Consider the following 25,281-nt stretch of genomic DNA (forward strand, 5'->3'; position numbering starts at 1 on the left):
CTGTAGGAGAAAAAAATAACAACCAATTCCTAAAACTATGAATCAATGCACAGGAAAGAACCAGCAAGGGGAAGGCTCCCAGAAGGCTAGAAAGCGGGCCTCTCGAGATGTTAGAATGTAGAGCAGAAAGGAGCCACGTTCGTGCCTTGGGCTGGGCGAGGGCCAGCCGAGGAATGAAGGGGTCCGAGAGGGGAGAGGCTGCGGATGGAGGGGAGGGCATCCCACTGAAGGGGAGCTGACTGAACGTGAACCTGGACTCTATCAAGGGGAGGACGTCCACTGGTGGGAGAGGGACTGGCAGACTGTCAGGTCAGCAGTGATCTGTAGGCCAAGGGGTGAAGAGGCTAGATTGGGAGGTGCTGTAGAGGGACAGGGCAAGTTTCGGGTTTAGGGATAGCTACAAAGCGGGGCTGGAGGGAACAAAACGCAGTGCGGCCGGGTGGGAGACTGTAGATCTTAATTCCACTCTTTCTCAAGGGGAAACTGATTAGGAGCATTCCATCGTTGGTGCTGGAGGACGAGGTGGGACCTCCCACCTCTGGAGACAGAGAGGGAGGAGGCACACCTGTTTATTAAACTCCCCTTGCTTGCCCCTCGCCCTCCCGTGATCAAGAATGACCACCTCCTGACAGGAGTGCGGCCAATCTGGTCGATGTGGTGTTATTGATCAGAGCTTTAGAGCCATGGATCTGTGCCGGTGCTCAGCTGCCTGGACGGCCTTCCCTTAGGTCTCTGTAGCAAAGGGACATCTCACACCCTACCTGCCTCTAGAGAGCTTGGACTACTCTTCAGTTCCAGAAAGCTCTGGTTGGGGATGGAATTGGGAGGAGGAACTAGGCAGGAATCTCTCTCTTCCCATTTCTACGGATTGACATTACAGCTACTACTTTAAAGTTAGGTTTCAGATTCAGCCCTTAAGCAATAAACCTGCGACCGTGTATATGGTGATGACTTGTAACAGGTGTCCGGTGTAAGGCTTTAGAGTATATTTTTTAATGGGGCACCTCAGATTTTTCTTGAGGGACACAAAGGCAAACCAGTTAATACCAACATTTGTATTTTTTAAAAGTTCTAAAAACAGCTGAAAACAAAATAATTCCCCTCCATACCACTGAACGTGTACAGACAGAACATAGCTAAGGTTCTCCCCGCTTTCCTGCATTCCTGGAGGGTGCTTGTCACTTGGGAAATAGACAGGGATACAGTCGGAGCACCCGGTCCCCAAATCACTCAGCTGCATAGCTGGAGACGAGGTGAGAGATCCTGGCGGGCCAGCGCCCAAGCTCACGCTGTGGCCCTCCTGCAGCAGGAGGGTGTGAACTGACTCTGCATAGGCAGGTACTCACTGAAATCGTCCTGAGTAGGTCGAGGCCTTCACAGGTGCTACTCCGGCAGTCACTGGACTTATAAATCATACCTTCCGACTGGATAAAGGTGGCATTCACAGTCACATTTAGGCCTATTATCCAGAAATGAGGGGAAAGAGAAGACTAGTGTTATTTCTCAGGAAGTTTACACCAGCCATGAGATTTTATTTTTCTACCTTTATAGAAAAAGGAGATCTAGAGAGGTAAGTTAACTTGCTTAGGGTTACCAGCTGGCAGGTAGTGGAGCTGGGTTTTGAACATAGGGCAGTCTGATTCTAGAACCAATACGCTATAGAGCAGTGGTTCCCAAAGTGTGTGCCATAGACCCTTGAGGCACCTTGAGACTCTTTCAGGAGGTCCATGAGGTCAAAACTATTCTATTATTTTAAGACATTCACTAGCATATAGTGAAGTTTTCCAGAGGCTACATAATATGTAGTATGGCAACATTTTAATTGCAGAAGCAGGTATGAGAATCCAACCATTTTCTATTAAGCCTAATATTAAAGATTTGCTAAAATGTGAATTTCTGCCACTTTTCCCACCTACTTCTAGTTTTTGGTTTGAGAAGTATGTTTTCTCTAATATGAAATTTTATTTATGTTAACAAATTCTTACAATTGTTATTTTAACTGCACCAATAAGAAAATATTTTGAACATTTTTCAGTTTTAATTTCCCATATAATAAACATTGATAAATGTAACATAAACAAAATTCTTTAGAACCCATGATTAGTTTTAAGAGTGTAAAAAGGCCTTGAGATGGGAAGTTTGAGAACCACTTCTGTAGAACGTACTGTAGTAAGCTGCTGACTCTCATCATTATGGTGATGTGAAGTGTTTTTGCTTACTTTTATCTCCCCAAATCCCAAGTGATTTCTCAGGAAAGTATTGAACACTTTCTAGACAATGGGATGGGATGACTTCAAGTCAGGCTTCACTTTTGAGATAATGGGATGACTTCAAATCAGATTTGGGGAGATACAAGCAGTTCCCACCAAGTGCTGTTTTCATGCCTGTCTTGCTTTCACTCCCCACAGAACACCATGAGATCGCAGTCCTGGGAAGGTGAGTGGAACATTTTGGAATATAGGGTGATCTCAGAATGCTCTCTCTCAAATCTAGGGCTTTGTGGATGGGACTGGACCAAAGTGAATCTGGATATAGATGCTGGAGTCTAGGAAATGGACCCCCTTAGCACATGAGAGCATGTGGAGGGTAGGGACCAGGTACATTTAGCCATGGCACATACATCCTTGGGAAGCTGATTTCCTAAGGTTGAAGGAATCTTTTTTTCATGTTTTCCACCAAGTCCTATGTATTCTTCAAAACCCACAAAGCTTTCCTAAGTACTAGGGAAAAATATTGCTCTCTTCCTTTTGGACATCACCCACATTTGAACTCTTTCTTTTCTTCAAATTAGCCCTTAAGTATATTGTCTTAAGCTTTTTCCCAAATAACAATGCTTAGTATGTTTAGAACATACATCTATCATTCCCTCACAAGCTGCACTTCTTGAGTTTACTATGCCTGAACATCTGTCTGACAAAACGCATCATCAAATGTAGAAATCTGGGCATCAATGTTTATTCTTTCACACACCTCTCCTTCCAATTCTCCTCTTATTGAGTCCATTTAAAAACCTCACCATTATTGACTCCATTTTACAAATGAGATGAGCGAACTTAGAATCAGTAACTCACTCAACGTCACTTAGTACACGATGGAGCAGAAATGCTGATTCAGGTGATATGAGTTCAGAGATCAGCATCTTACCAATGCACCACACTGTTTATTTTATATGCCTGGTAACGTGTTCCGACACCACAGCAACAAACACAATATCAACGTCCTTCACAAGCACAACAGTAAGAGCAGCAACAATAAAACAACTGCCATTTATTGAGTTCTTACTATGTATTAGTCAGTGAATTAGGTACTTTATGTGAATCTCCTCATTTAATTCACACCACACACACAGAAGGAAACTACTATTTATTGTGATTTTACAGGTGAGGGAACTGAGGCTCAGAAAATGTAAGTAACTTGCGTGAGGTCACTGGTGATAAATGGTTGGATAAGAGGCTGGAATATGAACCACGGTCTGTCCAATTCCAAATCTCTGCTTCTAACCACAGTGTTCCACTACCTTATTTTCATGAGCAATGGGTGGGTAAAGATCTTACAGTGGCGACATGATACACTCTGTGGAATCTGACAGATAGGGGTTTGACTCTCATTTCAAACAGACAACTTGTATGACTGCAGCAAAGTTATTAAACCTCTGCTGTGAAACAGTGTCAGCAGTGTTGGTCGTACAGAGCTGTGGCGAGTAAAGAGATTATATATCTTACTTAGCACTTGACAGGTACTCAAAAAACAAGAACACCAAGTTCAGGGAGACCAAGGGAAATAGCTCACATGAGATTGGCAGCGACTCCAATTCAGGTCCTCAGACTTCGAATCAAATGTTCTTTCCACTATACCACACTGCCCAAGTTAATAACGGGATTTTATTAAATGACCTCCTAGTTCCATTATAGCACTAGATCAGATCCATCCATTTATATCTGAATCCAGTCTCAGAAAGGACTGAAGAAATGTATATTGCACAGAAGACAGTTATTACACATATATGATATATGATCTATGATACCTATTGCTATTATTACCACAAATTTTAAATAGAGAAAATTAAGACATCCTCTCCTTAGAACCATAAACCACCATTAAGATGTATGAAATACTCATTGACTCAGTAATTATACTTATGGCAATCTCACCTCAAAGCATGGGAAAAAACTGTGTACATAAAAATGTTTATTGTAGTAGTTTTTAAATACTCGTGAGAAATTAAAAACAATGGAATGTCCTACCATAGGGAATTATTAGATGATTTGGGAGGATATCTACTCTAAGGGGTATTGGTCATTCGTTCACATGATGCTATGAAGATTATGCAGCTCTAGGACAGTCACTTGTAGAATAATGTGAAATGAAATAGGAAGGACGGAAAATTGTTTCTGTGCCACAGTGACCTCCAACTATCTTCTTAAAAACAGGAAACTCAGAGGCATATGAAAAGATAATGGAAATATCCAGGTGGCTGGAAATTATCAGGGGTGACTTTTTTCCCCTTTATTCTACATGTTTTATCTACTGCTATAGCTTATTTTAATAATTAAGAGATACATGCAAACTAGCATATATAGGATGGATAAACAACAAGGTCCTATTGTAGAGCACAGGGAACTATATTCAACATCCTGTGATAAACCATAATAGAAAAGAATATATATATATACACACACACACACACACACACACATAACTGAATGACTTTGCTGTACACCAGAAATTAACACAACATTGTAAATCAACTATACTTCAATAAAACATTTTAAAAAGTAAAATAAAATAAAATAATTTTCTTATTTCCCCCCCAAAAAGAGATACAATAAAGAACTTCAACACTGAATTTGATTGCAAATTTATCATATTGACTGTATCTTATAATAACAGCCACCAGAGCTGTAAAGAGTGAATAGACGGATTAAAAATCCCAGTGAAAGATTTAGCACCTGGATCTTTACTTAATTTTACTTAATTCATCTTCTTGACTGGTAACCCTGTGAAATCTCAGATACAGACCAAATCTTGCCTCTGAGAAGCTACAGAAGGAAACATAATGCCTTCCTGACGCTGAGTAGTTTTATCTACTTAAATCCAGTTAAGTTAAATCCAGTTTTAGCTGGGACATTTCACTGCTGTGAACACTTGGGTCAGGGCCATCCCAAAAGCAGAGTAGATCATGAGGGAACTCATTGAGGTAGGGCTCAAATCCTTCTCTCTGAGGATCTATTGCCTTGAAATAGAAAAGGCCTGTGGGCCAGGCCCTTAGAGAAGGTTGGGTGATCAGGCAAAGAACACAGGTCTTGGCTTAGCAACCCTTTGACCCCAGAGGTGGTAACAGGGAGGAGAATTCTGTTACCATCTTCTTACCAGCTTCAAGCAGACGCTGTCTCACTATTTCCATTGCCACATTCACCACGTTTCTCAAGTTAACCCAGGACTCTGGGAAGGCCGAGTTGTTCATCATCAGGACACTGATCTCGTAGCTGCCATTGTGGCAGTTCTGACTCACGTGGGAGGTCCAGAACAAAAGCCCTGGTCGGAGGAGCAGTGACCACAAGGTCAAGGCCAACAGTGGCGTCTTCATGACCTCCCTCACCTCAGCACCATACTCCTTGCTTTACTCCGGGCTTTCAGGGAAGCAGGAACTCCAGCTGAACAGCCTGTCACTGGGTCCCTTGGTCTACTCTTCCCCACACTCCTTTCTGGTCACCCCACTGGTCACGTGGACCATAGAATACAGCCTCCCTGTCGGCAATTAGCAGCTACATTACAGTAGGAGATAAACCAAAGTTCACTTTGCGTGTTTGCTCACAGAAAGGTCAGAGTTATAAACAGGGAGATTACCTGTGCCTCACCCAATAAAAAAAACATCACTGGTGACACAACACTGAGAAGAGGGAAAAGAGGAAGAGGGCAGTATTGTATATACCAAAAACGCTTTGTAAAATGGAAAATAAAGGTCAAAGTGTTTAAGGCAAGCACAAATATGATAGATTATTAGCTTTTAGGTTATAGTTGCACATTGAAACTGAATCCTTCACATTGAAACTGAATCCTTAACTAGGAAGATCTGTGTTTCACTCACCCAGTCAGCAACTATTATTGAGACTTGACGGGGCATTGGAAGGGCACTGGGCATACAGCCATGAATGACATGGATACATTAACGTCTTCATGGAACACATGTCTTCTGGTGGGAAAGACAAACATTAAATAAATAATTATGAATAACTAAACTCAACAATGAAAAACAGTGCAGAGTGCTGTGGGAGCACATGGCAGATTAACCTAACCTATTCTGGAAAGTCCAGGACGCATCCCTGAGAAAGTATCCTTTGAGCTGAGCCCTGGAGGATGAACAGGAGTTAGCTGAATGGAAAGTGAGGGAGAGCATGTGAGGCTGGGACAGAGCTTGTGTGAAGGCCCAGAAGTGGGAGGGGGCATGGATATTTGAGGAACTGAAAGAGATACAGTATGGCTGAAGTGAAGAAAGCTAGTCCAGTGCAGTAAAGGATGCCAGAGGAGTAGGCAACTGTAGGCCAGGGGGTTTCCTGTGAGCCATTAGGAATTTGGAACTTTACACTAAGAGTCAAGAAAGGGACATGATCAGATAAATTTTGTAACGAGCACTTAGGCTGCCATGGAAGAAATGACCTAGAGAGAGGCAGGAGTGGGGTCATGGAGCAAATTAAGAGGCTGCTTCTGTGGTTTAAGTGAGAAGTGAAGGGGGGCAGATGAGGGCAGTGGCCATGGAAGTGGATTCAAGAGACATCTAAAAGGTAAAATGATAAGAAGATATTTCATTGGACTTGGGGCATTAGAGAGAGGGAGGAGTCGAGAGTGACCCCTTATACACTCAGCTGGGTGAATGGGAAAGCTGTTGACTAAGCTCTAGGATTTTGAAAGCAGCAAGAGAAAAGTGACTCATCACATGAAATGGAACTCCTATAAGACTATCAGTGGATTTCTCAGCCCAAATCTTGTAGGCCAGGAAACAGTGCAATGATATATTCAAAGTACCTGAGAGAAAAAACCCTGCCAACCAAGAATATTATACCTGGCAAAATTATCCTCTAAAAATGGAGGAGAGATAGAGTCTTTCCCAGATAAGCAAAAACTAAGATAGCTCATCACCACTAGACCTGCCTTACAGAAATGCTTAAGGAGTTCTTCAAATTGAAATGAAAACATACTAAACAGCAATGCAAAAGCATATGAAAGCATAAATCTCATGGCAAAGGTAAATATATTAAAAAATGCAGAGTAAAGTAATACTGTAATGGTGGTACCTAAGTTATGTTTAAGCTTAATATAAAAGTTAAATGATAAAAATTTGTTACTGGGTACACAATATAGAAAGTGTGGGGACAGGAGAGTAAAAGTACAAAGTTCTTGTACGCAATTGAAGTTAAGGTGTTATCAACCTAAAATAGATGGCTACAACTACAAGATATTTTATGCATGCCTTGAGCTAACCACAAAGCAAAAACTATAGTAGATACAAAAAAGATAAAGAGAAAAAACTTGAAAGCAAATCATTACAAGAAAACCATCAAATAGCAAAAGAAGACAGCACGAGAAAGTAGCCCTACAAATTTTCCCCAGAAGTAACTTTATTTACAGTTTAAAACTGACCAAATACAATATGTGAAATGATAAATTCAATCAATCATGGTGGTTGGCCGCCAAAAATTTTTTTAAAAATTTTACTGGAGTATAGTTGATTTACGGTGTTGTGCTACAAAATTTTTTTAATAAAAGCTGGGCTGTTGCCACTCTTCAAGTTAACTTGAGTGGCCCTCTAGTGACCTACCATGTCCCAGCTGATCACACCTCTACACTGGGAGTTGCATCCCCCAGTGCAGGGCCTACAAGGAGAATGGACTTCCTCAGATCATGACGTGAAAGAGATCTTGTGAGTGATCGTGGAAAGGCTGCCTCTAGACCTCCTGGGACAGGACAGGAATTGCCTGGTGTAACACTCCCTTGACTTAGCCTTGCCGGTTCTACTGTTCATCCCAGGTAAAAGGAGAAATGCATTCTGGGTACTCAATGAACCAAACATTAATAGAAGGGATTAGTAAAATTGAATGGGACAGTATTTGTGATTCTCCTCATTTTATAGTAGACCAAAAACTGAAAAATAGGCTGGTTCTAGAAATCCACTCAGTAATTGAAAACAACCAGAAATTATGCTTCTTTTACCAGAAGCAGAGGAGAGAAAAAGAGTGATAACCAGAAGTGGGGATAGGGTTATGAGAGGATTTTTAAGGGTGAAAGTTAGTTATTTAAATGTTGATAAGGAGCTGGTGGAGAGGGAGAGGTGGCAAATGTCAGAGAGGAGGCGTAAATGATGATGGCTCCAAGAAGTGAGAGGCAATGGGATTCCAAACATGGCAGAAAGAACAACTCTTCCTTATAAAAGGAAGAACGTGTTGTAGGATGATTGTGTATGTTCCTGAATAGAACTTGGATCCACCCACCTAGATACGCAGCAAAGCCAATCTACTGGGTTGTGGTGAAGGAAAGCACAGTGTTTATTGCAGGGCACCCAACAAGGAGAATGAGCAGCTAATACTCAAAGACCCAAACTCCCCGATGGTTTTCAGAGAAATGTATTTAAAGACAGTGTTAGGGGTGAGGGTCACAGGGTGTGTGATCAGCTCATGGACATTTTTTGGATTGGTAGACGGTAAGGTGACAGGGTGGTGTTTCAGTAATCTTTATCATCAATTTTCCAGCTCCAACCAGTCTACGGTCTATGTGTTCAGGGTCAGCAGTTTCCACCTGGTCGGGGGTCTGGTTTCCGTAAGAAATAACTTAAGAATGTGTGTCAGACACTGTTATCTGTTTTTCTCAAGGAGAACTAGGACTTTATGACCTAATCCTTCAATTTTACTTATTGCTTAAGTTGTTATCACCTTCCTTGCTTGACTGCTTTTTCTTAGTTCCCGCTTTTGCCCCTCCTTAAATGATTAATTGCTTGAGTCTGTTTTCTGAAACAGGCCAGGGAAAATAAGGTTGTTTTTTTCTAAAGGTGGGAGTGGGGGAACATGGAAAGGTCTGCAATCACGAAGGCCCTGCAGGGCTCTGCTCGGTTTCATATATACACGTATATTTCTAGACTTCTGTGCTGGAAGATGAGATCGTTTATGTATGAGTGTTTAAATTTATTTTCTGAAGGAGGTGAGTCATTGGCTGAGAATGAAAGGAGAGCTGGGCTAGTCAGAGGCTTGAGAAGGGAGGGACTTGAAAAGTTACTGTGATGAGTGAGAGAAGGACTGATAAGAGATGCGTCCTAAGGTTGTTTGTCAGTGGTGAGATTAGGAGATGAGTGACTGAAAACTGGCCCTACTCAGCCCAGCTTTATGATTTTCTCTAGCAATGTTTAGCTGCCCAAGAGCAGGTACGGGAAAGTGAATGGTTGGGCTTATTCAGGTATGGTTTTTCAAGGTAGGTGCAATGAAAGAACAAATGGATAAAAAAAAAAAATTAAAGTCAAAAGAGTGGAGAGATGGACTATAAAATCTAAATTGAATAAGAATGAAGTGCATGCAGGAGGGGAGTGAAGGAAAGGCATAAAGAAGAAGCTTGAGGGAATTCCCTGGTCGTCCAGTAGTTAGGACTCCATGCTTTCACTGCCCAGGCTGTGAGTTCAATCCCTGGTGGGAGAACTAAGACCCTGCATGTTGTGCGGCACAGCCAAAAAAAAAAGAAAAGAAGAGGCTTGAAGGGATGACGGTACAGTAGGCAGGCAGAAGTAGAGGTGGAAAGGGGACAGCTGAAACAAACAGCTGGAAGGGTGTGTTTGCATTAGAGGGTGGATTTTCTGAATTACTGATTTGAGCAGTTCAAGGTGGCTGAAGGGGGGAAGGAAAATGTTTTTGAACAGAGGAGTTTCAGGAACTCAGAGTCCAGTTTGTTGGACAGGTCACCTCCTGGGTATGAAAATCAACCAGACTGATAGCAGGCCCTTGTTGGGGAGGAATAAACCAGGGAGAACATCCAGGACTTCAGTAACTGACAGTGGTTGATGAAATGGGATAGAGAGTATCCTGGCTAGATGGTACATGCCTCAAGGGAACAGAGGTGTTTTTTTAAAAATTTTTAAATTATGAAGTAGATCATGCATGTAAAGGCATATCTACAATGAATATATACAAATTAAAAGAATAATAAAATGAACACTCATGTACATACATTACAGCCTAAGATATAAAATGTTACTAGAGCCTTTGTACCTCTGTGTGCCCCATCCCTAACACATCACCCCTCCTTCTCCCAACCTAGCCATGAGGTGTACGGAACAGTCCATGAAGAGATACAGGATACTGGGGCATGTGTTGAGCATGGCGTAGCAATATGGGGATGAAAAAAGGCTAGAGAAGATATGACACCAAGTACCCATGTCTGGGGGGATGAGTGATGTGGAATAAGGTGGGTTCAAATCTAGTGTCTCCCGGAGGGAGGACAGTAGATGCTCAGACTTCATAGGATTCAGCTTTGATTCAGAAGGAAGGCACTGGGGTTATTTTATGAGGGGGTACGTGGTGATGAGTGACTGAGAGTGGTCAGGAGTGGGTGCCCCTGGATACTTTTAGTGGACGTTAGGAAGAATGGAACAGCAGGCAGCAGAGAGGCACACGGCCATCACAACGGTGATTAACCTTTGCTACAGGTAACGATTTTATATGTTGCACATTTGGTGGCCACTGTGGACTCAAACTTGGTGCTCTGTTAATATGTTGCTATTCCCACTTCCTGTGGTAGGAGAAAGAGTAGACTGTTTTTGTTTTTTGATTTGGTCTGCAAATTGCAAATGAAAAAAAGCCACGTCAAGGGATGCACAAAGTTGTAACTGTCAGGTGCTTTTAATTCAGATGTGAAGACAGAAGGCAGATGCAGTTCTGGGAACCCTTTGGTTACAGCATGGAACCAGGAAGACTTTCAAAAGGGAAGGAACAAGATGGCAGTCCTTCCTGGATTCTGTAAGGCAAACATTATGTATCTTCTTTATGTTGTAAAACTACCAGCACATAGATCATGATTAAAGAGAGGCAGGTTCTGCTGGGAAAGTTTCAAGGGTCAAAAACAAATAATGGAACACTGAGTTGGCAGATTTATGAGATATACTCTTCAGTAGAACACAAAAGCCCTAAAGATATGAGAAAAAAAGGGAAATTACGCCACATGGGAAGGGGCGGCTGGGCAGGTCACCTGCATGTGCCACTCTTTCGTTTCTGGCAAGACTTCGGGTCTCTTTTGTATGCTTCTCATTAAGATCCCCTGCTCACCTTCAGGCCTATCAGAATACTTGGCATCTCTACAGTCTGTAGCAGTCCTAGGGTTCCTCTCTCCCTATCTCAGTGCAGATGCAAAAGTGAGTTTTTCAAAAGGGATTTTACGAACTAATGTAACTGATAGAACTAAAACATGAAAGTAGTTTTTTAAATAAGCACAAAAGTAGAGATTCTGATCTGGATTTATTGAGGAAAAATGGCTACAGTAAAGTAAAGTACTTCTCTTTTTCCAGTGTTAGTGAGAAATACTTGACATACATCACTGTATAAGTTTAAGGCATACAGCATGATGGTTTGCTTTACATATATTGTGACATGATTACCACAATAGGTTCAACTAATATCCATCTTGCCATATAAATACAATAAAAAGAAAAAAAAGGAGGAAAGAATAAAGGAAAAAAAATTCTCCTTCTGATAAGAACTCGTAGAATTTATTCTCTTAACAACTTTCCTATATATCATATAGCAGTGTTAGTGGTACCCATCATGTTGTACATTAGAGTATTTCTGAATGGATGATTTAATAGACTCACCAGATTAGCTGAAATACACCCTGAATGCCTGCAGCCAGTGGACGTGTATACTTCTGCTCCTTCAGGGTAAGTCATTTGCTTACCAAGGGTCCCTTGTGTTTGCGCCCAAATTTGCCAAACATACTTATTAAATTATGTCCTTAATTAAATGTTACGTAATCTGATAAAATACATACAAAAACTGTTGGAAATCTTAAACAAAGCAAATTACTAAGAAATCTGCTGTGGGGAGACTGCTATAATACACCAGGGAATAACAAAGAAACCTAAAAAAATTCTGTCCTTAGAGAACTTGTCAATTACCTTAAAACATCAAACACCAAAAGTAGTACAAGTTGCACTCGGGGTGTGGTTTACTTAAGAAAGCTGATACAGGGGGGAGGGACAAATTGGGAATTTGGGATTAACAGATACACACTACTATATATAAAATAGATAAACAACAAGGACCTACTGTATAGCACAGGGAACTATATTCAATATCTTGTAATAACCTATGGAAAAGAATGTGAAAAAGACACAACTGAATCACTTTGTGTCACAACTGAATCAATTTGCTGTATACCTGAAACACTGTAAATCAACTATACTTCAATAAAAAAAGAAAGAAAGAAAGCTGATACAGAGCTCCAACCTGGCTACTCATGCTCAAAGAATATTACTTGGCCTGACATCAACCAATGGGTGAATAAACAAACATGAATATGTTTTGAGATAAAATAAAACTTTTAAGGTATAAATATATAATTTTTAATGATTCCTAGTTTAACTGTATCTTTCCTGTGAAGGAAATACTTACTGGTCCTATTCACAAAGGATAACATAATGCCAGATGGGTTCAGGTAACTAAAAGGCTATACGGTTTTGCTGAGCACTCAAATGGATTTGGTTACGCAAACCTTCTGAGTCAGGCATAGAGAAATATAAATTGCTTTACATAATAAAATGAGGAAACTGTGAAGCTCCCAGGGCCAATCCAGGAACAAGGGAATGAGGAGGAGAGATGGAAAGAGATAAAGGGAAAGAGATGGGAGCTACACAGAAATAAATGGCCTGTGGGAAAGGCCTAGTGGAATGCAGGCTGAAGACATTTAAGAACAAGGATGTATAAAATAAATAAGAGGTTGCTCGTCTTCTCCTTGAGGAAAAGATGCCTTACTTCATCCATACAACAGATATTTATGGAGAACCCTCTAACCGTTCTCAGCATTGGGGTTACACAAATGAACACATTTCTGCCTTCATGATAATTGTATTCTAGTGGGAATTTAAAACTGATAAAACTGGGTAACAGTTCCCAAACCTTCAGTCAAGTCCGTGCCAGATACGACTTGCCTAACTTTTGGGAATTATGGAAAGGTGCTCATATCTGTGTCTAGATTCACGGGGTAAGAACAGGAGTAGGATGGCTAGGTGATTCTCAGAAGCAGGAGTCTAAAGTCAGAGATGATCATGGTAGTTTAAGACTTCAGGGTTTGACGAAATATTGGGAAGTGTTTTTGAACTTTCCACAAGGATGCGATGAGAGTCAAAGTCATGTTATCTAGATCACAAGGTCGGGTGACCCGACTGATACCCAAGTCACTATCGTACACTAGGGCTGCACATCTAAATCTAGCACCAGTGCCTGGGCGCTTCAGGCTGACAGGCTTCTTTCTTTTCCTTGTTATGCCTGTTTCCTCTTGTCTTCCCCTCCCCCATTCTCAGCTCAGTGCTCTGTGATGACCTAGAGGAGTGGGATGGGGGTGGGGTGGGAGGGAGGCTCAAGAGGGAGGGGATATATGTATACATATAGCCGATTCACTTTGTTGTACAGCAGAAACTAACACAACATTGTAAAGCAATTATACTCCAATAAAACAAACAAACAAACAACAAAAGAAACTCTATTTAAACCCTGAGCAACGTCTTCCTCTCCCTCCTTCCCCAGCCCATTTTGTACAGTCTTTTCATATGCTCAGGAAAGGCTGGAGTAGGTGATTGTTATATACTTGCAGGGCCAGCTGGAATTCTGTTCAATTTCCTAGTGACTCTTGGATTGCCTCCTCTGTCCAGGTGGCTAGTTTTACCTACTTAGGGAAATATGTGCTGGAGACAGTAGTAATGCATCGCAGCTGCAATAAAGTTCTCCATGCTCTGGAAACAGCTTTGTTTGTTTTCTCTTACCTCCAACACACGGAAGGAAACAGGCCGTAGGCTGCCAAAGAGTGGTTGGTTGGGTTGATACGTCAATCCTGAAAAAGGAACTCTGTATTCTCCTGTAGAGAAGCTGGACATTACTCTTCCCCACCACGCCAAGGCAGCTGAAGGATTACTTCCTCCTAGTTATACAGGTTAAAATAATAGCTTGGGAAAGAAGGAAAAAAAGTGATCAGTCCCCTGAAGTGTAAACTCCTTACGAACAGAATAATTACCAGTTTTGTTTATTGATGCTTCTTTACAAAGTTGGAAAGGTAAGGCAAGCATTTAAAGAACAGAATTGTATATGTTGAGGTAAAGAAGAGCATCTTTGAGTTTCAGGAGGCAGTTCAATATTCTTAAGCAAAACACCAAGACCCACAAAACTTGAAGCTGGATTTGAATCATGTTTCAGCTGTTAAGCATATGAACTCGAGCAGATTACCTACATTTGCTGATCTTTAGTTTTCTTATTTGTAAGACAAATTTAATTTCTATTCTAGCCAGTAAGCCTGAGCTGTGACCCTTGTTGGAGTTTGGATGTGGGTAGGTGTGCCAGATGATTGATGGGATTTGCCCAAACAACACTCACCTGGGGTTGAAGAGTCACACCATAGGTGATTCATTCCCAGGGAAACAGCCAAACAATAGCCGCCATATTATTCAAGCCTGTCTCCAATCCAGTCCATACATGCAGACCTTAGTTCAAAAGAGAAAAAGACCTGGAATAAAAAACTGGAAGAACAACCTGATAAAGAACTCAGTAGAATATTAAGTCATAGATAATTGCCTAGGGCCACTCTAACAGGTTCTAACACATAAAGAAGAGGGATGTCGTACTTCACTTGATCAAAAATTGGCAGCCTGCTCTGGCACTTTGAGAGTCCTCCATGGTGGTTGTCGGGATTGCTGGAGCTGTGGTAGCACCCAGTGGGGGACTTCAATGTGTGAGCAAATTGCACTCACCAGGTGGCAGAACCCACTGGAGACCCTCATGCTCAGTGGGCCCACAGCAGTTCCCGGGACAAACAGACTTATTGGACAATATTCAAGACATGCCTAGCAACTTCTAGATATATTCACAGGAGCACCAGCAAGTGAAAATTAAGTTACTACTGTTGCGTGAACTTCGCAGATTCTAGCACAAGGAAGTTTGGTTTAATTAAAGCAGAAAATGGTATTATAAAGTTCCTGGCACCTAGTTAGTTATTGTTATTCCTTGATGCCCTCCTCTAAACGGCAGAATCAATTGCTCCTTCCTTTGTGCTACTTTTGTGTGTAGTAGGTATATCTTCTCTAACTTTAATTTAACGTTTATTTAATTGAAATCAATTGAATTGAAAAAGCAAAGTATATGACAACTTCACTTTATTAGAAAAGAATAGTAATGGAAAGAAATTTCAGTTGTATTCAAGAAATAATTATGTGGCTAGATGTGATTAAAAAATTGTCCCTAAGACAAATATTTGGAATCTACCACAGGAACAAAAATTTAAACTACATTTATTTAGATATACTTCTTTATATTTAACAGTGAATCAGCAGGATATATTTGAAAGAAAGAAGTTCTGAAATGTAGAGTGGTAGATATTCCTTTTCACCTTATGTATGAGATTAGGAAAAACGAATTTGTCGAATGCTTAAAACTTGGCAAAATTATTTGAAGGAGGAACAAATGCCTGATGAAATAGGATTAGATGGAAAGGGATAAGAAGATCAAGGGGAGAAAAGTCTTATTAATGCTTCAAGATTGCAGAAACTGGTCGCCCAAAGACACATCATATCAAATGTATTAGATGCGACCACATTTAATACATTTGATATGTATCATTTTTCTGTAAAAAACTTTTTCTGTAAAAAATTTTTTCTGTAAAAAATTGAAAGGAGTTTTATAGTTTTGCTATCAGTTTTGATTTTGTAGTTATCTTTTTTGTATTTGGAGCCAACACTTCTTTCTTTTAGGTCTCAAACACCTTTATAGGCTTTTAGAACGCTCAGAGGTCTAGACAGTGATAGACTGTCCCTGATAGGTAAGGACGTAAAACAGACTGTGAGAAAGAAACCAAGCCCATTTACAGCTGACACCCACAGCATCCCTGTGAAATAAAAGGAGAGAGTATTTAACTTCAGGTGTTTATCAGACAAATGGAGGCCAAGAGTCAACAAAACAAAGTACAAAGCTGTAAATTTGTCGGGAAAGAATATACAATTATATTGAGGACGTGAATGTAGAGGCTAGTGAGAATTCTTGACATAAATTTAGAAAGTTGCAAGGGTAGTTTGAAACACACACGTGAAATCAGCAGGAATGATAACAATGACACTGGAAGTTTGGATTTTGCTACTGAACCAAACTTGGGTCTGCTTGCCTGCACATAAAGTCAGCCTACTGGGTTGTGATGAAGGAAAGTGCACTGTGTATTGTAAGGCACCAGACAAGGAGTCTGGGGCAGCTAATGCTCTAAAAATGCAAACTCCCCAGTGGGTTTCAGGGAGGCATTTTTAAAGACCAGGTGAGGGAGGGGAGTCGCAGGGTTGTGATCAGCTCATGCAATTCTCTGACTGGTTGACAGGGTGAGGTAACAGGGCAGGGTCACAAGGGTTAACATTATCAGTCCTCGGGCTCCAATAAGTCTGGGTGCTCATGGTCATCAAGTAGTTAACTTCTTCCATTTGGTGGGGATTTCAGCATCTGTAAAACAACTCAGGAAATGTGCATCAGATACTGTTACCTAGGTACTTCAGAGAGGAGCTAAAGCAGAGAACCTGAGGGGAGGGGTCTGTCTCAGGAAGGCCCTTCGCATGCTCCCCTGAACTCAACACCACAAAGGGGTGGGCAGACACCTAAGCCAACCCTCCAGCCCGACCCCTGGACACACCTCTACCCTCACCCCATATAAGGAACCAGCTCGCCCCATCCTCTCAGGGAAGCGAGCTAGCAAGGGACTGTTACTTGTTCTCGCTCCCCCCTGCTGCAGCAGGAGCCCCAATAAAGCCTTGCCTGAACTTCCTGTCTGGCCTGTGATCAATTTCTATTGATTAAGGAAGGCCAAGAACCCTGGTTGGTAACATTTGGGTCCAAGGCCGCTTGGGTGGTAAGTAGCAGAGCCAGAATTTGGATTGGTTTTGCCACATTCCACAAGCCTAGCCTTCTCCACTCTGAGCTTATTAATTGAGACTGGGGGCTGGGAGCTGGTGAGGAGGGCAGGTGGTGAAACATCTGGAGGGCAACGAATTAGACGAACTTAAATAACAAAGAAGTAGTTTATGGAAGCAGAGTGAGGAAATTTGGAGGGAAATAAAATTTGACACATAAAGGTGTAAAAGAGTATAAAGGGATAATAGACATAGGAAAGCAAAACAGGTGAAGGGAAAATGGCAAAACCTTGAAAGTGTTTAATTTATAAGGATATGATTTTGTGCCGCACAAGGCATTTTGTTTAGTTAGCTTTTATGAAAAAAGTTATAAAAATGAACTGTCCCAGTACTTGCTGTTGGGGGCAGGGGAGAGAAATAATTTTCCCTCTACTCTTCTGAGTTCTTAGCTGAGACCCTTGTAATAAAGGACAGATTAACATGAGAAAAACAAACAGAAGGTTATTAATATGTATACGTGAGGGAGATAAGAGGTACAAATTTCCAGTTGCAAAATACATGATTCACGGACATGATATGTACTGTGTGGGGAATATAGCCAATAACTATGTAATATCTTTGTATGGTGACAGATCATAGCTAGATTTATCATGGGGATCACTTTGAAATGTACAGAAATATTGAATCACTATGTTGTGTAACAGGAAATAACATAGTGTTGGAGGTCAATTATATTTCAAAAACAAACAAACTCATAGGAAAAGAGATCAGATTTGTGGTTACTGGAGGGTGGGGGGTGTGTGAGAGGGTTAGATGAGAGCAGTCAAAAGGTACAAATCTCCAGTTATAAGATAAATAAGTCCCAGGGATGTAATGTACACACCATACACATAACTAACACTGCTGTATGTTATACATGAAAGTTGTTAAGAGAACAAATCCTAAGAGTTCTCATCACAAGGAGAAATATTTTTTTCCATCTCTTTAACATTGTATCTATAAGAGATGACAGATGTTCACTAAACCTATTGTGATAATAATTTCATGGTCTATGTAAGTCGTCATTAAGCTGTACAACTTAAACTTATACAGTGCTGTATGTCAATTATATTTCAAAAAAACTGGAAGAAAAAATACAATAAAACCTGTTGGAAGAGTTAAAAACAAGTAAATAAATAAATAATAAAGTATATGTTCAAATCTTCCCTCCCCCAAATACAAAACAAAACATGTATAGTTTATGTATACGGGGTAGATTCCCAGGGAAAAATGAGTAACTTATAAAATGGCTTAGAATTCAGGCTTAAATACCATCTTAATAGGGAAAGGGGAAGAGGGAGGTAGACCTCTTGGAGAGAGTAAATGATTTTTAGGAAAGATGAACGGACCTTTAGACGAACAGATGGGAAGTATGTTAGTTTGTGACACAGTCTGTCTGGCTGCGGTGTCCACTTTTATTCTCCTCTCCTGTGACAAGAGTCAACTTTCCCTAGTTGATGAAACTCCCAGCGAGGGGATTTATGACAATTGAACTCCTTTTGAGGATCTGTCTTTAGGCAGATAAAAGGAGTTCAGAGAAAGCCTCTCCTTGTATTTGCTGTTTTTCAAGTGACTACAGCTCAAAATAATCAATATACCAAAGGGGCATGTTTTTTTGGGTTGCATAGCCTGTTATCTTTCAATGTCTACACTTTCATCCTAAGAAATCTCATCCATAGCTTTATATAATCTCTAGAAGGTGACTGAACTTAAGTTTACATCTTGAACCCTGAACTCTTCCTGAACTAACTCCAGATTCAAATATCTGTCTTGATATTTCTACAGGGATGTGGAATAGAAGCCTCAAACATGGCATGTCTAGAACAGAACTCTAGATTGCATCACCCTGTATCATGTTCCTCTTCCAGTCTTCACCATCCCAGGAAATGGAATCCTCATCTACCCTATTCAATCAAAATCCTAATAGTCATCCTTGATTTCTATCTTTCCTTCATCTTCCACATCCAATAGGGTATGCAAATTCTATCAGCTCTGCTGCCACAATATTTCCCAAAAAGGTTCACTCCTTCCCTCTCCATTATTACCACCCTAGTCCAAACCATCATCTCTTGTCTGAGATACTGTCAGAGCCTCCTAACTTGTCTCCCTACTTCGGCTTCTGTCCTCTTAAAATCCACCTCCTACACAACAGCCAGCAGATTTTTTTTAAAAACTACTAAATCAGATTATGTATTACTGCTTCCTAAAACTCTCAGTGGCTTGCTGTTATATTTATTATAATAATAATGACCACGTATAGTATTTACCAAGAGCCAAACATAAACTAAGTGATTTATATAAACTAACTTAATCATCACAAAAATCTATGATATCAGTTTCATTATTATTCTTGTTTTTCAGATGGGGAAACTTAGGCAAGACTGATTAAGTAATTTGTCTGAGGTCATACACATGCTGAGTGTTGGTTCTGGGATTCAAACCTAAGCAATCTAGCTCTAGAGTCTGTGTTCTTAAGCAGTACATTGTACTGTCTCTCAACAGAACCTGAATTCATAAGTTTACATCTCCAGTTCTTAAACTTTTGGATCTCAGGACCCCTTCTTAAAAATTACTGAGGACCCTAAGAGCTTTTGTTTATGGGGTTTTAACTACTGATACTTATTATATTGAAAATAAAAGAGGGCTTCCCCGGTGGTGCAGTGGTTAAGAATCCACCTGCCAATGCAGGGGACATGGGTTCGAGCCTTGGTCTGGGAAGATCCCACATGCCGCGGAGCAACTAAGCCTGTGCACCACAACTACTGAGCCTGTGCTCTAGAGCCGCGAGCCACAACAGCTGAGCCTGCATGCCACAACTACTGAAGCCCATGCGCCTAGAGCCTGTGCTCTGCAACAAGAGAAGCCACCGCAATGAGAAGTCCGTGCACCGCAACGAAGAGTAGCCCCCGCCCGCTGCAACTAGAGAAAGCTTGTGCACAGCAACGAAGACCCAACCCAGACAAAAATAAATAAATAAAATAAATTTACTTTAAAAATTATTTATTTTAAATAATAATGTTAAACCCATGACATGTTAACATAAATACATTTTTTTGTTGGTGTAGCCACTATGGAAAACGGTATGGGAGTTCCTTAAAAAAACTAAAACTAGAGCTACCATATGATCCAGCAATCCCACTCCTGGGCACATGTCCGGAAAAGATGAAGACTCTAAGTCGAAAAGATACATGCACTCCAATGTTCATAGCAGCACTGTCTGCGATATCCAAGACAGGGAAACAACTCAAATGCCCATCAACAGATGATTGGTTTAAGAAGATGGAATATTACTCAGCCATAAAAAGGAATGAAATATTGCCATTTGCAGCAACATGGATGGAACTAGAGGATATCATACTAAGTGAAGTTAGTCAGACAGAGAAAAACAAATATTATATGATATAACTTATATGTGGAATCTTAAAAATAACACAAATGAATCTATATACAAAACAGAAACAGACACACAGACATAGAAAACAAACTTACAGTTACCAAAGGGGAAAGGGGAAGGGATAAATTAGGAATATAGGATTACAAACTACTACATATGCAATAGATAAGCAAGAATTTACTGTATAGCACAGGGAACTATATTCAATATCTTGTAATAACCTATAATGAAAAGAATTTGAAAAACAATATATATAATTGAATTACTTTGCTGTATACCTGAAATAACACAATACTGTAAATCAATTATACTTCAATAAATATATATTTTTATGAAAAACATCTGTATTTTCTTAAAATAAAAGCTGATGTGTAGGGCTTCCCTGGCGGCACAGTGGTTGAGAGTCTGCCTGCCAATGCAGGGGACACGGGTTCGAGCCCTGGTCTGGGAGGATCCCCACATGCCGCGGAGCAACTAGGCCCGTGAGCCACAACTACTGAGCCTGCGCGTCTGGAGCCTGTCCTCCGCAACAAGAGAGGCCGCGATAGTGAGAGGGCCGTGCACCGCAATGAAGAGTGGCCCCCACTTGCCGCAACTGGAGAAAGCCCTCACGCAGAAACGAAGACCCAACACAGCCAAAAATAAATTAAACAAAAAAAAGACCTTTTAAATAAATAAATAAATAAATAAATAAAATAAAAACAACTGAATGCCTAAAACACTAAATAAAGATGTTTGATTTATCTTTTAAAAAAAAAAAAAAAGCTGATGTGTAGAGTGATTTTGTTTTGCATTTTTGCAGATCTCCTTGATGTCTCTTTAATAAAAGACAGCTGGATTCTTATATTTACTTCTGCATTCAATCTGTTTTAATTTGTTGTTTTGGTTGAAGTATATGAAGAAAATCTGGCCTCACATAGATATGCAGCTGAAAAAGGTGGGGGGGGGGTATTTTCATAACCTTTTCAGATATCCTTTGATTTTATACCCAAACTTGACAAGTGATAGTTTCTGAAAGGTTAGTTGAAATTTGAGATCTGGAACCATATCAAGGAAATTTCATACCCTGATATATTAAAATCTATATATCTATCGTGCACTATTGATTGAATCTTTCACACATGCATGATTTTTAACATCATGAATCAGTTAATTTGGAAAATACTGTTTCATTGAGTTCTGCAGATCTTTCAAATTTTAACACATTGCATGATACAATATCAAAATATCGCATTTGTCCTATCACTGTTGGTCTCATTACAAAAGTCAAGTATCAAGAAGATGTCAAGCTCATGGTAGCAGATACAAGTTTTCCAAAATTTTAATTTTTACTTGTATGCATGACTTTTTATCATCGGTAACAAATACTGTTAGTTGTGTTCCTTGAAGTGACAGTCTCACTTGGCTTACTTTTTGAGAAAATGTCTGCAAACATTCAAATCTGAATAACCATCATTTGTCTTTCAAGTAAAAATGGTTTCCGTAAAAAGGTGACTAGGTCAGCTTGTAACTCAATCATGCAAATGATATGTGATGGATGAAGAATATAATGAATACTAGTATAGTCTGGGTATCACTACCTTGATGTGCTGAGGTTATAGTAGTTTTACCCACCATTGCTTCTGAACTATTAACACTAATGTCAACAAAGAGAAAAAGGCAAATAAAATGTTAGTATTCTTTTGAAAATAGTTTGACTCTGTGACCCTTTAAAGTGTCTTGGGGACCTTTACCCAAGGAGTCCATGGACCATACTTTGAGAACCACTGTTTTACATGGTAATTGTCTTGCCAAGTTTCATGTCTCCTCACCTATCCTGCTCTGCCTTGCTAAGTTCCACTCACTTAAGGACATCTGCATCAACTGTTCCCTCTGCTGGGAACTCTCTGCCACTGGTATCTTTATTGTTATCAGATTTCAGCTCAAATGGCACCTCCTAAAGACACTTCTTGTGATTAACCAGTTTAAAAGACACCTCGCTCCCCTAGTCATTCTCTATTATGTTACTCTGCTTTATTTTCTTTATAAAAGTTATCATCATTTGATATTACCTTGTTTATTAATTAATTAATTTGCCTCCCCCATTAGAACATAAGGTGTAGGAATTCAAGGAATTGAGATGTCTTATTCATTTCTGTATCTCCATCTCCTAGAATTGTGCAGTCAAAATTTAATAAATATTTAAAAAGACCTTGAGGGGGCTTCCCAGGTGGCACAGTGGTTGAGAATCCGCCTGCCAAGGCAGGGGACACGGCTTCGATCCCTGATCCAGGAAGATCCCACATGCCACGGAGCAACTAAGCCCGTGCGCCACAACTGCTGAGCCTGCGCTCCACAACAAGAGAAGCCACCGCAATGAGAAGCCCGCGCACGGCAACGAAGACCCGACGCAGCCAAAATAAATTTAAAAAATAATAATTAAAAAAAAAAAGACATTGAGGAATTAAAAGAAAAAGTAGACATTGCAGTAATTTGAAAAGCACAAAGCATTATAAGGTGGTTTATAATAGTTTTCAATATTAATCTCCCAATGACTATTAACTCCTGACATTTTTCGTAGTTTATAATCAACTTTAATATTCTCTCCACACCAATATAGAACTTGTATTCTTTTATTTTCCCCTTCCCATTATTACACTTGGATGGAATGCAAAATATTTTAGGATATAGATGAAGTTAGAAAGGCACTTAAAATATTCTTCTTCTAAAAAAAGTAATTTCTTCCACAGCATTTTGAGCATAGTGTGTGTAAAGGTTAATATCTATGAACATGGTCAATTTGGGGTATTAGACATCTTTAGTATACTGAGTCTTCTTATTCAGGAACATGCTCGGTCCCTTTACTTACATCTTTATTGATGCATCTAAATGAAGTTTTACTATTTTCAACATAAGTATGCTGTACACTATTAGAATTATTCATAACTACTATATATTTATATATGTTTGTTGTTATTGCAAGTAAATTGTAAGTTGTGTTTTTAAAATCTCTTATGTTTATGGATAGAAATTTAAATTTTTTTGTATTCATCTTGTATTGGCAACCTTGCTAAGTTCTTTTATTACATACTAATAGTTTGTAGATGAAAGTTTTTTATATATGAAAGCACATCATTTACTAAATGATTTTTTTCTCTTTTTATTGTATTGTCCCTAATAGATCTCGGAAGATTGTGCATCTTAGTTTGCCTAGCCACCTAGGCAACTATGTTGGTAACATAGTTTTTATACACTTATTTTCTCTCCTTTCTTACTTACTGTTTTCACCTAGCAGTACATATCTTGTTGTATTTCCTATTTTAAAGATAATGATTTTTAATGTTTCACCATTACATATGAAATTCACTGTAGGAATTTAGTTTTAATTTTATTTTTGATTCTTTTATCATGTTAATGACATTTCCTTCTATTTCTAGGTTCCCAAGTTTCTAATCATAAACGATGTTTTAGTTGTATTGTCTTCTTTATCTATTGAGATGATCAAATGTTTTTTCTACTTTTATTTTTTCATGAGGAAATTATATCATTAATTTCCTCATGAAAAATATTATATTTATCATATTGAACTCTTCCTGGAATAGTTGAATCCTGAAATAAACCCAATTTGGTCATGATATATATTTATTTCTTATTTATACATTGCTAGATTTGGTTTGCTATTATTTCATTTGGATTTTTGCATCTATGTTTTGAGTGGTATTGGTCTGCAATTTATCTTCATGAGAAAGTACTGCCTTTGCCAGGTTTTGGTGTCAATCTCATAACATGAATTGAGGAGTATTGTTTCTTTTTTTTTATTCTTTGGAAGAGTTTGTACTGAATATAAGGTTGAAATAATCTGTTCTTGAATATTTAGGGAGGGTGAGATTTTTAAAAACAACACAAAAAAGTGAAAATCACAACGGGAAAGCTAGTTTTTTTCTCCTACACTAGAATTAAGAACTTCTATTCATCAAGTGCACTATAAAAAAGAGTGAAAATAATTGTAGCATGAATAACTGTCGAAGGGTTAACATGTGCAGATTACCTTAAGACACCTACAAATCAGTAAGAAACAATCAAATATAAAAATGATCTACGGGCTTCCCTGGTGGCGCAGTGGTTGAGAATCCGCCTGCCAATGCAGGGGACACGGGTTCGAGCCCTGGTTTGGGAGGATCCCACATGCTGCGGAGCAGCTGGGCCCGTGAGCCACAACTGCTGAGCCTGCGCGTCTGGAGCCTGTGCTCCGCAACAGGAGAGGCCGCGATGGTGAGAGGCCCGCGCACCGCGATGAGGAGTGGCCCCCGCTTGCCGCAACTGGAGAAAGCCCTCACACGGAAACGAAGACCCAACTCAGCCATAAATAAATATAAATAAAAATTTAAAAAAAAAAAAAAGGAGATTAAAGAAAAAAAAAAAAGGTCTGTGCTGCAAATTGTTATATTAATACAAGAGTAGAACTTGAAAAAAAAAAATGATCTACACAATTTAATTCTAATCATTGTCCCCTCTATTCTGTTCTACCAACCTTATGTAGGTAACAATTTTTAATTTTGCTTTAATCATTCCAGCTTTTTAAAAGCATAGATGAATATATATTCTTTTTTAACCTTTTTTCTTGTCTACTGGCATCATTTAACGACAAAAATCTTAGAACCATGTTCATACCTGTACATAGAGATCTTCATTCTTATTTTTTAAATAACTGCATAATATTTCATCATGTAGATTTTTTATTATTTAGGCAGTCTCA

General features: G+C 39.6%; 1 protein-coding gene across 4 annotated transcripts in view; it reads right to left on the minus strand.

The window, feature by feature from the left end:
• Positions 1 to 25,281, minus strand: part of GUCY2C (guanylate cyclase 2C) — a 114,652-nt gene that overhangs the window by 67,308 nt on the left and 22,063 nt on the right. For all 4 annotated transcript variants that reach the window (XM_036864668.1, XM_036864669.1, XM_036864670.1 and 1 more), the window contains exons 2-4: positions 14,610 to 14,716; positions 14,006 to 14,185; positions 1,347 to 1,459 (exon numbers count right to left, since the gene is read on the minus strand). In XM_036864668.1, the coding sequence (XP_036720563.1) occupies positions 1,347 to 1,415 (69 nt within the window). In that variant the 5' untranslated portion in view covers positions 1,416 to 1,459; positions 14,006 to 14,185; positions 14,610 to 14,716. The remainder of the gene's footprint in view (positions 1 to 1,346; positions 1,460 to 14,005; positions 14,186 to 14,609; positions 14,717 to 25,281) is intronic.

This window comes from Balaenoptera musculus, chromosome 10 (genome assembly GCF_009873245.2).
Source record: "Balaenoptera musculus isolate JJ_BM4_2016_0621 chromosome 10, mBalMus1.pri.v3, whole genome shotgun sequence".
NCBI classification, from domain to species: Eukaryota; Metazoa; Chordata; class Mammalia; order Artiodactyla; family Balaenopteridae; genus Balaenoptera; species Balaenoptera musculus.